Source organism: Xiphophorus couchianus, chromosome 13 (assembly GCF_001444195.1).
Source record: "Xiphophorus couchianus chromosome 13, X_couchianus-1.0, whole genome shotgun sequence".
Classification (NCBI taxonomy): Eukaryota; Metazoa; Chordata; class Actinopteri; order Cyprinodontiformes; family Poeciliidae; genus Xiphophorus; species Xiphophorus couchianus.
In genome coordinates this window covers 1,284,942-1,298,996 of record NC_040240.1, presented here as the reverse complement: position 1 = coordinate 1,298,996, position 14,055 = coordinate 1,284,942, and the positions used below count along the sequence as shown (strand labels likewise).

Genomic DNA, 14,055 nt, shown 5'->3' with positions numbered 1-14,055 from the left:
CCCTTCAATCATGAAAAACTGACAAATGTTTTATTAGATCAGCTTTGGAGACACTGAAGGTGAAATGTGACCCCACGACAATTATTAATAACATGGTAGCTGTTAAAATGATGCCACATGTAAATTTGCCAGTTGGGTTCCGTCGTCAATAAAATTTCAACTGAACATTTTAGCTATAAATTATTGAGAATTCAGGAAATATTGGAACAATTTTTGGTGAGTTTTACTTCGAATGGGAACTTTTAAGATCTGTGCTGAGCGCTAGAGCCCAAGTCCCGTTGGGGGCCCGCTGCATGGGCCCCTGAGCAGCAGCTTATTGGTTCCTTCAAACTGTTTGAAGTGAAGTTGCTGTTTCATTTTAAACTCATGAATAAATGTAAACATTATTATTTACAGTGATTTCTGTTTTATCAAGAATTAAACTTTTAAATCAACTTTTTTTTTCTCTTAATTTTTGAACTTAGTGACTTTTTTAAACTGACTGTGAATCTGAGATTTTTTTTTTAAATCACATGAAATCTTGATATTTATTGGACTGGATATTTTCAGGTCAGGTATCAGTCAAAAGTGATGACGCAGCGAGCCGGCCCAAGGCTTAAGCACACCATGCTACTGCTAAGGGCCACATGCATACAGGACAGACATACAACTTCTACCACAGAGCCACATGGAAATGATCATAAAGTCACAATCTAAAGCTGATTTCAGTTACACTGCTGCTTCTGTCAGAGATGGTAGAGATGTGTAGAGCTCTGTGAATAGATTGGCCAGTGATTATCAAACCAGATCTACAACTGCTTTTGAAAGCAAAATAAAAACAAAAGTAGAAAGAAAGAAAAAGAGAGGATGAACCACAAACAAAATGTCAGGGACTCACAGAGAATGGGCCCCAAATGAAACTCAGCTTAGGGCCCCAGACAACCTGCAAACAGGAGAGCATTAAGAATTTTAGCAAATCCAACAAAAATGACCTCTGATCATGATTGACCTTGGAACATTTTGAAAATTTGAAATATATCAAACAACAGTTTTATTTAGCAATAATAATAATAATAATAATAATAATAATAGTAATAGTAATAATAATAATAATAATAATAATAATAGTAATAATAATAATAATAATAATAATAATAATAATAATAATTCTGGGCTCTTTCTAAATTGGACTCTAAATGTATCAGTCAGAATTTTCTCTTCGTTTGAAGTGATGTAAACCTTCTGAATTTGAAATATTCTAAAGAATATCACCAGGTTTATTTTAAAACAAGATCTTTTTCTCTCTGTCATCTCCTGATGAGTCTCGGGTCTTTGTGGCTGGAAAAGTGATTCTCTGCTGCAGAAACGGAGCAGCAGCTCAGTTTTTCTCTCTCTGTGTGAATTCAACGAATGAAGAAATGAGAAGTTGTGAGAGGAGGGAGGTGATGAAGGCTGAACCTATAGGAGAAGGAGGATCACAGCAGTCCGCAGGTCACCATCACCTCCTCCCTCTTCCTCCTCCTGCTCTTCTTTACTCCTCTCTCCGCTCCGCTCCGCTTGACTCGACTCGGCGCTTCTATCCGGACCGGGAGGCTCACACTCAGGGAGCGGGACAGGTTCACCCGGAGCGGGAGCAGCAGGGTCCGTGTTCCGGCTGCGGGCTGCCGTCATGCTGGGCACGGTGAAGATGGAAGGCCACGAAGCTCCGGACTGGAGCGGATACTACAGCGAGGAGGTCGGTCACTCTCAGCCCGCTTTAACGGCGCTGGAGCCGGGTCAGCCGCTCCGCATCCTCCCGGGATTAATCCAGAGGAGCCAAAAAAAAAAAAAAAAAAATACCCGCAGCTTTTATTTCATTTTGTTTTTCTGTTAAAAAAAAAAAATAATCCTGAAGCAGATTGAATCTGTTTTTTAAGATTCATAAAGTAATTACAAATCATTGAAGTTAATAAAAGCGGGGTTCAGATTTGGATAAAGCAGAGAAAAAAAAAACCCGGAATATTTGAAGAATATAAAAAGAAACAAAGCAAGAACCGCGTGCAAAACGGGCCTGGTTTTATTTATTCCAAAACATTCAAATAAAAATAATCAACTACGTGAAAGTAAAATAATATTGATGATTGGGGCTTTCTTTTTCATTATTATTCTTTGAGTAAATTGTGTAATAATTACATGTCTTTTATTTATTCTGAGTGTAAGTTAGAAGACAATTTAAAAGCTTATTGTCATAAATTATTTTCTAATCTACACGTATAATAACTGAAATCCTAAATATGGAAGAAAAAAAAAAACTAATCCGGGATTTGCTATTGATTAATTATTAATCATTGCACGTGGATTTGATCATTATTTCTAATGATCAAAACGGAATTTTTGCTTCAAATTCATTAATTCACTCAGGTCAGAAAATGACTTCAAACCCTCAGACACACGCTGCTCACACACACACACACACACACACACACACACACACACACACACACACACACACGCACACACCGACCTCAAACCACGAATAACTGTTTATCAATTACAGATTTTATTTAACAGCATTAAAAATATTTAAGCAACGATATTTCAAAAGCTCAGTATCAGAGAAATGTGTTTTATCATGCAAGGTTTTTGTACATGTACACGATTTAATATTTCCTCACTTAAATGAACAAATAATGTATTATGTAAACAAACAAGAAACAAGAAAATAATGAAAAATATAACAGAGTCATACTTCATCAGGTTAAAATCTTAAGGAAAATGAAAATGCTCCTAAACGTGAATATTTCTGCTATTATCCACATGAGTTTCTTTTCAGAGATTAGATATCAGCAGTCTTATACACTTCCTGTGTCATTCACTTTTCTTTTTACACCTTTATCCAGAGGGTTTGGGGTGGGGGGGGGAGGGGGGCAGATACACACACCAGGCCAGAGATGGGGCACACAGAGACACACTGGACATTATACAAGGACAAACTAGACTGTCCACTTAACTGAACATGCATGTGTTTGGATTATAACTTCAGCGATGTGTGTGTGAGATGTTGATGAGTTCTCATCACTTTGATTGCGCTAAGGGAGCAATCAGGTGGTGTTGATTCCTTAAATGAATTTTTTTTTTTATTGAGTTTAGACAAAAAGAGAGATAAACACTGCCTTCTGCGTTAACAAAGGGGAAATGTGGTTGAAAGGTTTGAGGTGAAAAGACATTCACATAAAGATGTTTTCTGATGTTACATTGGGGTTAAAGTTTTGGGCTAACCAAGCCTGTGTCTTCATCTTTGTCCAGGCTGAATGTGGACGGGACCTTTGGGCCCAGAAAGGGTCCTATATATTTTTAGGCTACATAAAGACAAGGTCTGGCCAACCTGAAATAGTCATAATAGGATGTCTGTGGACCCTCGGTGTGTGGGGAGTAAGTGGTGGGTCGTAGGAAATGTTGAAATGGAAAGATTTGATCTGGTCCACATGGTCCTGGTTTAATGACCCTAGTTCTTTTGACCAAACTCATGCTGGCCCAGAATGTTTTGCTTCCAATGGCTCCGACCAGAGAGCAGGTTATGATACAGTTTTTAAAACAAGTGATGGCATTTCAGCATTGATGCTTATTTTAGTTGAACCTGACTGTAAATCATCCTGACTGATTCTTGAGTCTACCACTAATGTTCACTCCATCTTCAAATGAAAGTTGACTCGTCCTCTGTCCTCCCTGCAGGTGTACTCTCCGATGGCAGGCACTGGGATGGGTTCTGGTCTCGGAATGGCGTCCATGTCTGGCTACATGTCGAGCGGTGGCACCACGTCGGGCTCCTTCAACATGTCGTACAGCGGTACCGGTCTCAGTCCGTCCCCCGTAGGAGGGATGGGGGGCTCTGCTCCAGCGCCTATGTCAAGCTTAGGTGGGGGTGTGGCTTCCATGGGTGGGCCTCTGAGCCCGTCCAGTATGAACTCGGTGTCGGCCCAGCAGGCCTCCTTGGGTCTGAACCCGTATGGAAGCATGAGTCCCAACATGGGCTCCGGCATGGCGTACGGCAGTGGTGGACTGAACCGAAGCCGTGACAACAAAACGTTCAGACGGAGCTACCCTCACGCAAAACCCCCCTACTCCTACATCTCACTCATCACTATGGCGATCCAGCAGGCGCCAAGTAAAATGCTGACTCTCAGTGAGATCTACCAGTGGATCATGGACCTGTTCCCCTACTATCGGCAAAACCAGCAACGCTGGCAGAACTCCATCCGCCACTCGCTGTCCTTCAATGACTGCTTCGTCAAGGTTTCCCGTTCGCCCGACAAACCGGGGAAAGGTTCGTACTGGACCCTGCACCCAGACTCAGGCAACATGTTTGAGAACGGCTGTTACTTGCGACGTCAAAAGAGATTTAAGTGCGAGAAGAAGACTCCGGGGAAACCAGACGGGAGGAAGGAGCATATGGGAGCAGGGGGCGGCCGTTGTACCTCTCCTGCCGGAGATTCTGCCAAACCCGTCGGACTTCTGGACTCATCTGTGGCCTCCTCTAGCCAGACGGGTTCCCCCGCCGGCCTGGATCTGAGGGGAGGTGTTGGCGGGGTGTCCGACCTGAAGGTATCCAGCTCTCAGTTATTGTCTTCCCTGTCACTTCCTCCCCACTCCATGGCCCATGAAACTCCTCTGCATATAAAAGGAGACCCCCACTACTCTTTCAACCACCCGTTTTCCATCAACAACTTAATGTCGTCTTCGGAGCAGCAGCACAAACTGGACCTGAAGGCCTATGAGGCTCTGCAGTACTCTTCTTACAATGGTGGGGGGGCGTCCGGTCTTGGGGGGAGGACCATGGAGCCTCTTGAGGCCTCCTACTACCAGGGCATGTACCCCAGACCGCTCCTGAACAGCTCATCATAGCTGCTGCATGGCGCACACTTCCTGTCTGGACTTGGACCTTCTGCATGCAGCTGTCCTGGACTTCCTGTCTGATAGTGTTGATACTGACCTGTAAGCTCAAGAGAACTCCCCGCACTGTGACCAAACCTTGACATTGACATTTGAATCCTCAGCAAATTAAAACTGACCCCGGGTCTGTGGTCTTCTTTCATGCTTTTAAGATACCTTCAGGTCTAAAAACATCAATGCAGGATCTCATTGGTCACATTTATGCCTCCAAAACAGTCCAAGATCTGTGAGCTCAGGATCTGGAGGAATGTTGCTGTTGCGGAATTTGGACTATAGCACTGATGGATCGTTTCAGTCACATAATTCCAAACATTTTGATCTGTAGTGAAGTTGTTGTTGCTTGAAATGCTTTAGTCTGGTTTGGGGCATGTTGTTTTTTCAAAACATAACCTCTGGATTGGTTAAGCCCTTACCTGCCATGAGGACACCGGTGTCCTCAGGGATCCATAGACTTGCATGTATTTGTTTCTGGAGTGACATTTAAGGGGCACAAGACGAAATCAGCATTGGAATGTTCGATCTGGTTGAGGCACCATCATTCCCCTCACTGTAGAATCATTCAAATAGGTAAACCATCTTTTGATAAATTAAAAAGATTTTTTTTTCTTTTGTTAAACAGTCAAATTTAGCAGAACTTCTGAAATAGATTATCAGATGTCTTCCTTGCTCCTTAATTCAAGTGTTGGTGTAAGACTGACAGGTATCATGAATTTCTTCCTGGACAACATGATGATACAGAGTGGCATCTCTTTATTTTGGTTTATTGTTGATAGTACCATATAACCAATGCAGACTGGTCAGACAGAGTTACACCTGTTGTCACAAAATGTTGACAAAATCCCAGAAATATTATGTTCATTTTCACTGCATCACTGCAGCTTCACACACAGATGTTGGTTGTGCTCAGTGGCATCCGCTGCGTAACCATCCAAACCTAAAGAACTCATTTTTTAAGAATTAGTGCGTTGCTAAGGCGGAAGCCGATGAGAGAGGCTGAAAAGCAAGTTAAACTAAAACCTCCAAGCCTTCAGTTCTGCCGGTCCAGAACGCGCCAAATTATCCACATTCTGTCCCGGTTGTGTTCAACCAGTCTGAGGTCAGAGGTCACCTGGATATGATAATGTGCCTGTTATGCCGATGTTTACAGAACGGATCGAGAACCAAGATCAGAAACCATATTTCTCTGTAGAGCATGATGAGGATTTATTTCTCCCACGACCTCCTTTGGATCTCTGGTGACCTCTTGAGAGGTCGCGGCCCTCAGTCTGGACACATGAATGGTGTTTTATTTAAGGGGTCGATTTGTGTAAAATAAAAGACGGAGGGGGCTCGGGGGAGGGATCTATATAAATGATGAGGATGGCCGATCAATAATAAGCTCTTTCTCTCTCTCTCTCTCTCTCTGTAGTTGAACATGAACTGATCTCGTTAAGATGAACCAAAGCAGTTCAGTCACACAACATGAAAAATGTCTCATTTGTGTTCCGCCTGACCAGAACTCCAACTTGATTATCAGAAAGAATCAAAAAACAATTAGATTTCTGTTCATCAAATCACTCATGAAGCTCCATCAGTGGAAAAAGTGGGTCTGAAGAGTTTATGCAGAGTATTCACATACTTCGTAAATGTCTTCCCTTAGAGAATGAAAGTCATCATTTAGTTAGACCAGAGACACGTGTAAAATAGATGAAATGATATTGCATATTTTTTTGTAAATTAGTATTATTTAAGCGAGTAAACGACAGCAGTACTCATAGTTCAAGTGGACCTCATGCGTTCATTCCCATGGCATCCATACAGAAGCAAAGACTTTGCTTTCATTTGAAAAAAGTTTCGTTTTTTTTTTTCTGTCTCTGACCCAAAACAGAGACTAATCCCACAGCCCTGTATCAGCGCACGCCGCAGCAGAGCCAGCAGAACCGTGGCAGCGCTCCAACTGTCTCACCAGCAGAAAAAAAATCCTCCCAGCTGCAATGTCAGAACAACACACTGCTTAACACACACACACACACACACACACACACACACACACACTCGCCCACACAAACCGGCGTTTGCTACATGGTGTTGCACGTTCAGGTGTTCTGGTGTGACCTCTGACCCTGGAGGCTCACCACGCAGCACTGCACGGTCTGCTCGTCTGCAGGCTGGTTAGGGAGCCACGTTATGATCACTCTGATCCTGAATCGATGTTTGACGACTCGACGCAATCACTTCCTGTTCCAGGCCACCTCATCATTCCCATCCGTATGAACGGAGCGAGTTCTGTCCTCTTCTTCGTTTGGATTTTTTTTTTCTTTCTGGAAGAGAAGCCCTGTTTTATCACCCTGCCCTCCCTTCTTGCTGCGCCTCCTTGTTGTGTTTTTGGTCTTTGTTGGTTTTGATTCTGCATGCATGTTCTTAACTTATTCTGTCATTTTCAAATAAAACCGACGAATACAAGAAATATTTGCTTTTTGGCTGATGATTGCTAACGGTCAGTTTGAATGTGCAAATCATTTTGTTTGGTCAGGTAAGGCTGATCAGTTGGAAGGCTGGTTTAATACCTAGAAACTTTGAGTTACTTTAATTAGAACTTCATAGAAGAGCTTTCCTCTGGTTTTATGTCCAAACTGATCGGTTGATAAATCTATTTTAATTCAGTTGAGTTCAGTTCTGAGGGCCAAATTTCTTCCCATTAAAATAGCTTCTGTTCATATCTAGTTTCTGTCTATCCTCGCATGATGAACTAAATGTGTGACATGGTTGTTTTCGCTTGGCTAGAATTCATCTGAGCCACGTGTCAAACTCAAGGCTTGTGGGCCAAATCCGGCCCTCCATGACCCCCTAGAGGGCCGACAATAATTCTGTGCTTAAATATTATTTTATAAGTCAAAATAAATTGGTTTTTATTTGGACAGTGCCAAATTACATCATTGTAAAAAGATGTTAAACATCATTTCATTTGAACACAGAGGACGTTATAATAAGACATTCGGCCTCAGCCCGCCGTCATACGGACAACAAAATGAAAACGGTGTTCACCGAATTTGGACCAAATGGAATTCTGGGAAACTCCATATGAAAAGTTCCTTCAAATAATATCTGTTGTTATTTGACTGTGCAAAAATTGAATTGAAATATAGAATCTAATTCCATGAAACTTCAGGTTGACTCATTTGACTTTGGGTTAACATAGAGGTTTCAGCAAAAAAAAAAAAAAAAAAAAATATATATATATATATATATATATATATATATATATTTGTTTTTTCAAGCCAATAAGGACTGTAGAAATAGATAGTGATTTGTATTTTAAACACTTGATTTGATATTTTTACCTTGTTGTAAATTATTCTGTGCAATGATCAGAAGTTTCAGGGTCTGTAACAAATTTGAATTTAAATGTTTTAACAGCTAATAGATGCTTCAAAAAATGAGTTCAAGCGTTTAAAACGAACTTACTGAGCCAAATGAGAGAAAGTCCAACTTATGATGGGATCATTTCTGCTCCCATGTTTTGTTCTTCATGTTAAGAAGAAACAAAAGGAAAAAAGGAGCTGAATTTTGATTTTAAAAAACATTTAAATCTATTTTAACGATGGCGTGTAAAAACCGTTTCCTTGACAACAAGGAAAAAAAAGAAAAAGAAAGATGTGCAGCAGATGCCTCTGCTTGTAAGCAAGTTTGGGTTCAACCTCCATGTTGTCGCTACCCGGACGACGAGCCCCGCCTTCTCTGGATGATAGACACGAGAATATATATATATATTGACATATATTGACATTTTTGAGAAAAATTCAAAATACTAATTTTTATACTAATTTTTGTTTTAATCAGTTTAGATAAAATGATCCAGGATTAGGTTGTCCTGAACCCCCTCCTAAAAAAACCCACTTTATTTTTGTTTTGTTTTTTTCTGCATAACACATCCGGTCACCTCCACTGACTTCACATGATAATAAGCAATAGAAAAGTTTAGCGAGCAACGGGGTTATGAGAGCCATGTTAGAAAACTAGAAACTAGATCAAATCATAAAGTTTTGCTTTAACAAAGAAACTTTCACATTTCTTTAATTTACAGGAGTTCATAATAATATAAGAAAATAAAAACCATACCAGCCCTATTAGCGCAAACCGCACAGCAGATGAGGATATGAACTACGTTACCAGCATCTAAACAGTTTTTCTCACCAAAATAATTTAATGGTGGTAAAATGTTAAAATGTTAAAGGCTTTCACAAGTTAATACAGCAGATTAAAATTTGAACACATATTGGATAATTCTTAAATCCATCTAAATGTTCCTTTTTATGCTGTAGTTTATAATGGCCTGTCCACGTCCCGAAATATCAGATTTTTCAGGGTGAATAAAGCTCCAGGAGCAGCGGAGGGCCGAGCAGCGGAGGGCCGAGCAGCGGCCAGCCGCCTCCGGCAGAGGATGGTGGAGTTTTGGGATCAAGCGGAGCCGCTCAGCCTGAACGAGGAGCCGATGAATCACCAAAATGACGCCGTTCAAAGTCCGAGCAGCTCTATGCTAACAAGGCTAACGGTGAACATTTTGCTCCTGATGGGACGCGACTCCAGAGGGATTATTTTCATTGTTTATTCGTTTGTTCTGAAGTTTTTATGCATAAGTTTTAAATTTATTTATTTATGTCGATACGTTCTCCAAAACAATTAAGTGTTAATTGTGAAAAAAACATTTTTTAAAAGCTATTAATTTGTAGAGAGGTACTTGCCTTTGTGTTTACTTATTTATCTACTTAATTATTTATACCTATATATTTTTAATAATGTCTGTAGGTCAGTGCATCACCTCGACTCCCAGGACCGGAGGGTCCCAGCTGCGTGTGAAAGCAGCCGGGGAAGGGGCTCGCTCCGCGCGGCCTCGCCGGATTTCACGGCTCGCTGTCGGCCTTAACCTCCGCCGCAGCTCCGTGAACCTGAACACATCCCGACAGATTTCACTTTGATCCGAGGCTGTCTCACACACTTTCACCGCCGAGCCGCAGAAAGGGCTCTAATGATCCAGGAATTATCCGCTAATTATCCGCACACAAAAGTAACTCGAAGCGCACGCGGACACGTCGGGAGCGCGCGAACGACGGCGGGCCTAATGTTGAGGTCATCAGAGAGGATTATTATTATTATTATTATTATTGAGATAATAACTCATTAAATCCAAATCTTATTATTATTATTATTATTATTAATAATAATAATAATAATAATAATAATAATAATAATAATAATAATAATAATAACTGGGTGTATTATTTTAAGTGGGAGTCAGAATGATTGAGTTGTATTAGAATGACTTGATTTTAATTTTAGACTCATATATGAATTGGCGCATGAATTACTGGCACAAAATCTAAAAAGAAATTAAAGATAATAATAATCATAATAATAAGAAGAAGAAGAATCAGGGAACCACCTAAAATTTTCTTAACGCTTTTTCCGTGGAAGCATCACAAACGTGATTTCTAAAAGTAAACATCAGATTCATAGTGAGACAGTAAATTATTATGGATGACATTGAGTTGCAACACTTGTAAAATATGAATATAATTTAGTTCTGGTAGAGAGCTCATGTCCAGCAGACAGACTCTATTCATTTAATCACAGTTTATTACAGCTACAGATCTATTACTTTTCATCTATGACAAGAGATTATAACTCATTAAATCCAAATCTTATGATTTAGTCATTTTCTTTGAATTTAGTTAATAATAATATATATTAAATTAATAATATGTATATTATTAGTTTGACGAGCATTCAGTTTTTATTGTGATGGTGATTTATTATCCACTTATAAACTTGATTGTAAAACTGCATAAATAAAAAGAACTCCTTTTTTTGTAACAATTCTATCAAACTTAATCTAAGTTGGTCACGTCTCTCAAACATTAAGAAATGTTTTACAGGAAATCTTCAGGGTGCTTTGAGGTTGTCTAAACGGGTTTCTGTAAATACCGACTTTCCCACTAAAATAAAAGCACGAATCGTGTTTGCATACGGCGCCTCCGCCTGAGTACACAACGTGTGTGTGTGTGTGTGTTTTGGTTTCTGCGTTCGTCCCTGAGCGGATCAGGTGAGAGGAAGCAGAACAGAGAGAACAATAAGCCTGAAGAGCTGTCTGAAAGTCACAACACTTCACACCGCCACGACAGGAAAACATTCCCATCTCTGAGATGGAACAACAAACCGAACCAGAACCTCTCCAGATGCTGCTTACCCAGAATCTGGAATTACTCATACGGGCCAAAACAGGTTCTTTAATTTCATTTGTTTATTTCTATCTGGGTTACTGGAGACAGGCCTGCAGAGCTGTGGCTGTTTTTAATCCCAACATTTGTATAAGTGGACCTGATATCTGGATCAAAGCTGCACTGAGGCTGACACTTGGTCGGTTGGGTCCGTTTCTGAGGTTCCGATCTGAGAACAGGTTGTGCTGCTGATCCTCTGCCACCCAGCCTGCTGTTGTAATACGAGCCATATGTTCTCTGTGGGCCAAAGCCAGGGCCGCTCTGGACACAGCGCCGGCGGTGAGGGCAGTGTCAGCGGCGGCGGGCCCCCCGGGCCCCCACCGTCGCTTCACCAAAGCCCTCAGCCTCTTTTCTCTCGGCTCGCTCCTTATGGAGGAAAATGTCGGCCACAATACGGCGGCCTTCAGCCTCTTTCTTCCCCGTGCCTTTCATTGCCCCACTAGAAAGCCAAGAACAGGGGCCCCAGGGCCACTAAGGCCTTTTGATGGGGATTGGAATTAATTATCTCCAATAACACAATTGTGCTCGGTCAACGAAAAGAGCAAAGAAATCCCCTCCAGAATCAGAGAGATGAGAAGAGAGAGGGAGAGAGAGAGCCCCTGCTTTTCCATTAAAATAATTCAGAGGAAGTTTATTAGAGCTTTGTGAGGTGCTAATATGGATCAGCCGGGAGGTTGGTGGTCCTGGGTGGGGGTGTGGCGCAGGCGGAGGGGGTGGATGTGTAATTGGCAGAGACTCACTGGTCATTCTGGCTCAGATGGAGGAGAAGTCACTGAAGGGGTTGAACTAAATCTATTTAAACTGTTAAAACGGCCAAATAAAAACTCACCTGTCTTCAAACCTTCAGCACTAATGAGCAGATTCTGTTCACACTGATGAGCTGCTCTGGCTTTTGGTTCCACCAACACTGATCACCTATAAAAATCTGAAGATGTCAGCTGACGCTGTGTGGATGCAGCTCTGTGAGGCTCCGTCCTCACAGAGACACACCAACAACCTGATCAACCTGGAGGATCTGAGCTTTGACTGGACCACACACAGAGGAGATACTTCACTAAGACGGAATCAGAAGTACCTGATTTTGTAACCTCTGAGAACATTTGGTTGCAACGGATTTCATTAAAAGGGCTACGTTCTTTAGCTTTACATCATGTTATGTTATTACCTCATTAAAATCATGCCTGTAGTGTTGCTTTAATTCTTCCATGAATGTTTGATGAATCCTTTGTGGCATCTGAATGGCAACCACTCAGTTGTACAAGACGGCTGAGTGGCTCTAGCTCTCTGCCTTTGAGGCGCAGCTCCTCCTCAGAGCTGCAGTTTACAAGTTTCCACCTCACAGATCAGCCACCCCACCCTTCACCCCACCCTTCACCCCACCCTTCACCCCCCGTCACTCCCTCACTCAGCTCCTTCAGACTAGCCAGCAGCAATTAGCAAACACCCTTTGGAACTGCACATCTGCTGAGCTCATTGTAGGAGCTACTTCTCAGAATGACGCTAAGTTAATAGAGGAGCCATGTTGTGATGACTTCCTGAAGGCGGAGCTTCAGACAGAGCACAAGCTTCTTAAAGAGGCAGAGGCTCAATTTCAAAGTGTTATGCTAAGACATCAAATTGTTTTAAGTCATGTTTGATATACATTTTTACAACTGAAGGTGACATAGTTCATTTATTGTGTTACAAAATGGGATGATGTGGTTAGAAAACACATAATACTGCCCCTCTAAGTGGCTTCAGAGTGAAGGAAGCTAAAAGTATTGGAACCTAATTTTTTAAGTGTAAAATGTTGCAATATTGTCTTTAAGTTCATTGTGCTAAATTAACTTCAACTGGAAGGTATTTCTGGGAAAAGACGTGTTTCTGTTATGATTCTAGACCTCTGGGTGTAATCTGGATCTGTTTGTCATGTAAAGTGATAAGTGAAGAATGATTTTTGATTTTGATTTGATGTGTCAAGCATATTCCAATGAAGCTCATTGTTTCTATATACAATATAGTCCTTAAATTGTTTTGTTAATGGACAGTTTTTTTTATCTAAAGTCTTTTTCTGAAGACATAAGCTGTTAAAACATGTCAGATAAAAAAAAAAACTAATAACAAAACAACCTAAAGACTTTAGTTTCCAGCATGTTTTATGGATTAATTTAGGAAATATTTCACAAAATCAAATCCTAGTTCTTATCTGACCTACAGTGGGAGAAAAGATCAAACCGTGTCTGATTTCTCTCTTGCTGGTTTTTCTCTCAGGGACATTTAACAGGAGATCTGGACAGAGACGTGATGCAGTGGAACACTAACAGGATTCAGGAAAAATAAAGCTTTTAGTAAAATCATAATCTGACCGTCTACAGTTCAATTCATTTCTACAGAACCAATTCACAGCAGATGTTGTCTGAAGGCACTTTAGAGAAAGTCACACACACGTTCCAGTTGATTTCAGTTATCAAACGTAGCGAGTTCAGTTCATCATTCAGGACCAACATGGAGCGACAGCTGACAGCTGCTTGCGTGGCCGTTGACTTTACAGCAGTCCCTCACACTGAGCAGGCATGGAGCGACAGTGGGGAGGGAAAACTCCCCTTTAACAGGAAAAGCCCTTCAGCAGAACCAGAACCGGGTTCAGTGTGACCATCACTGCCCAAACTGAATCACAGGATCAGCTGGACTGGAGAAGAGAGACTGTTCGGCAAGCGATCTGATTCTCAGCCCAACACTGTTAGAACGGATCTAAACGGCTTAATGGAGGAGCATTGTTATGAAGGGCTAGTGTTTGAGAGAGCAGGACATTCTTAAAGAGACAGAGGCCTAATTTCAAGGCGCTAATTTGCAAAGTCAAATTCTTTTAAGTCATGTGTGATGCATGCAACATTTTTTATACCAATAGAAGGTT

General features: G+C 41.3%; 1 protein-coding gene across 1 annotated transcript; it reads left to right on the top strand.

Annotated features, from left to right (window-relative positions):
• The first annotated feature begins 1,257 nt into the window (after positions 1 to 1,257).
• On the top strand, positions 1,258 to 7,354 carry foxa1 (forkhead box A1). Its single transcript, XM_028035203.1, has 2 exons — positions 1,258 to 1,714; positions 3,691 to 7,354. The coding sequence occupies exons 1-2, from the start codon at positions 1,649 to 1,651 to the stop codon at positions 4,858 to 4,860; spliced, it is 1,236 nt and encodes a 411-aa protein (XP_027891004.1). The 5' UTR covers positions 1,258 to 1,648; the 3' UTR covers positions 4,861 to 7,354.
• Positions 7,355 to 14,055: the final 6,701 nt, after the last annotated feature.

What these genes read in the sequence shown, in the direction of transcription:
- foxa1 (XM_028035203.1), top strand. Translation starts at nt 1,649, where the DNA reads ATGCTGGGCACGGTGAAGATGGAAGGCCACGAAGCTCCGGACTGGAGC. An exon ending in GCGGATACTACAGCGAGGAG is followed by an intron (nt 1,715 to 3,690) that starts GTCGGTCACTCT and finishes TCCTCCCTGCAG; the next exon opens with GTGTACTCTCCGATGGCAGG.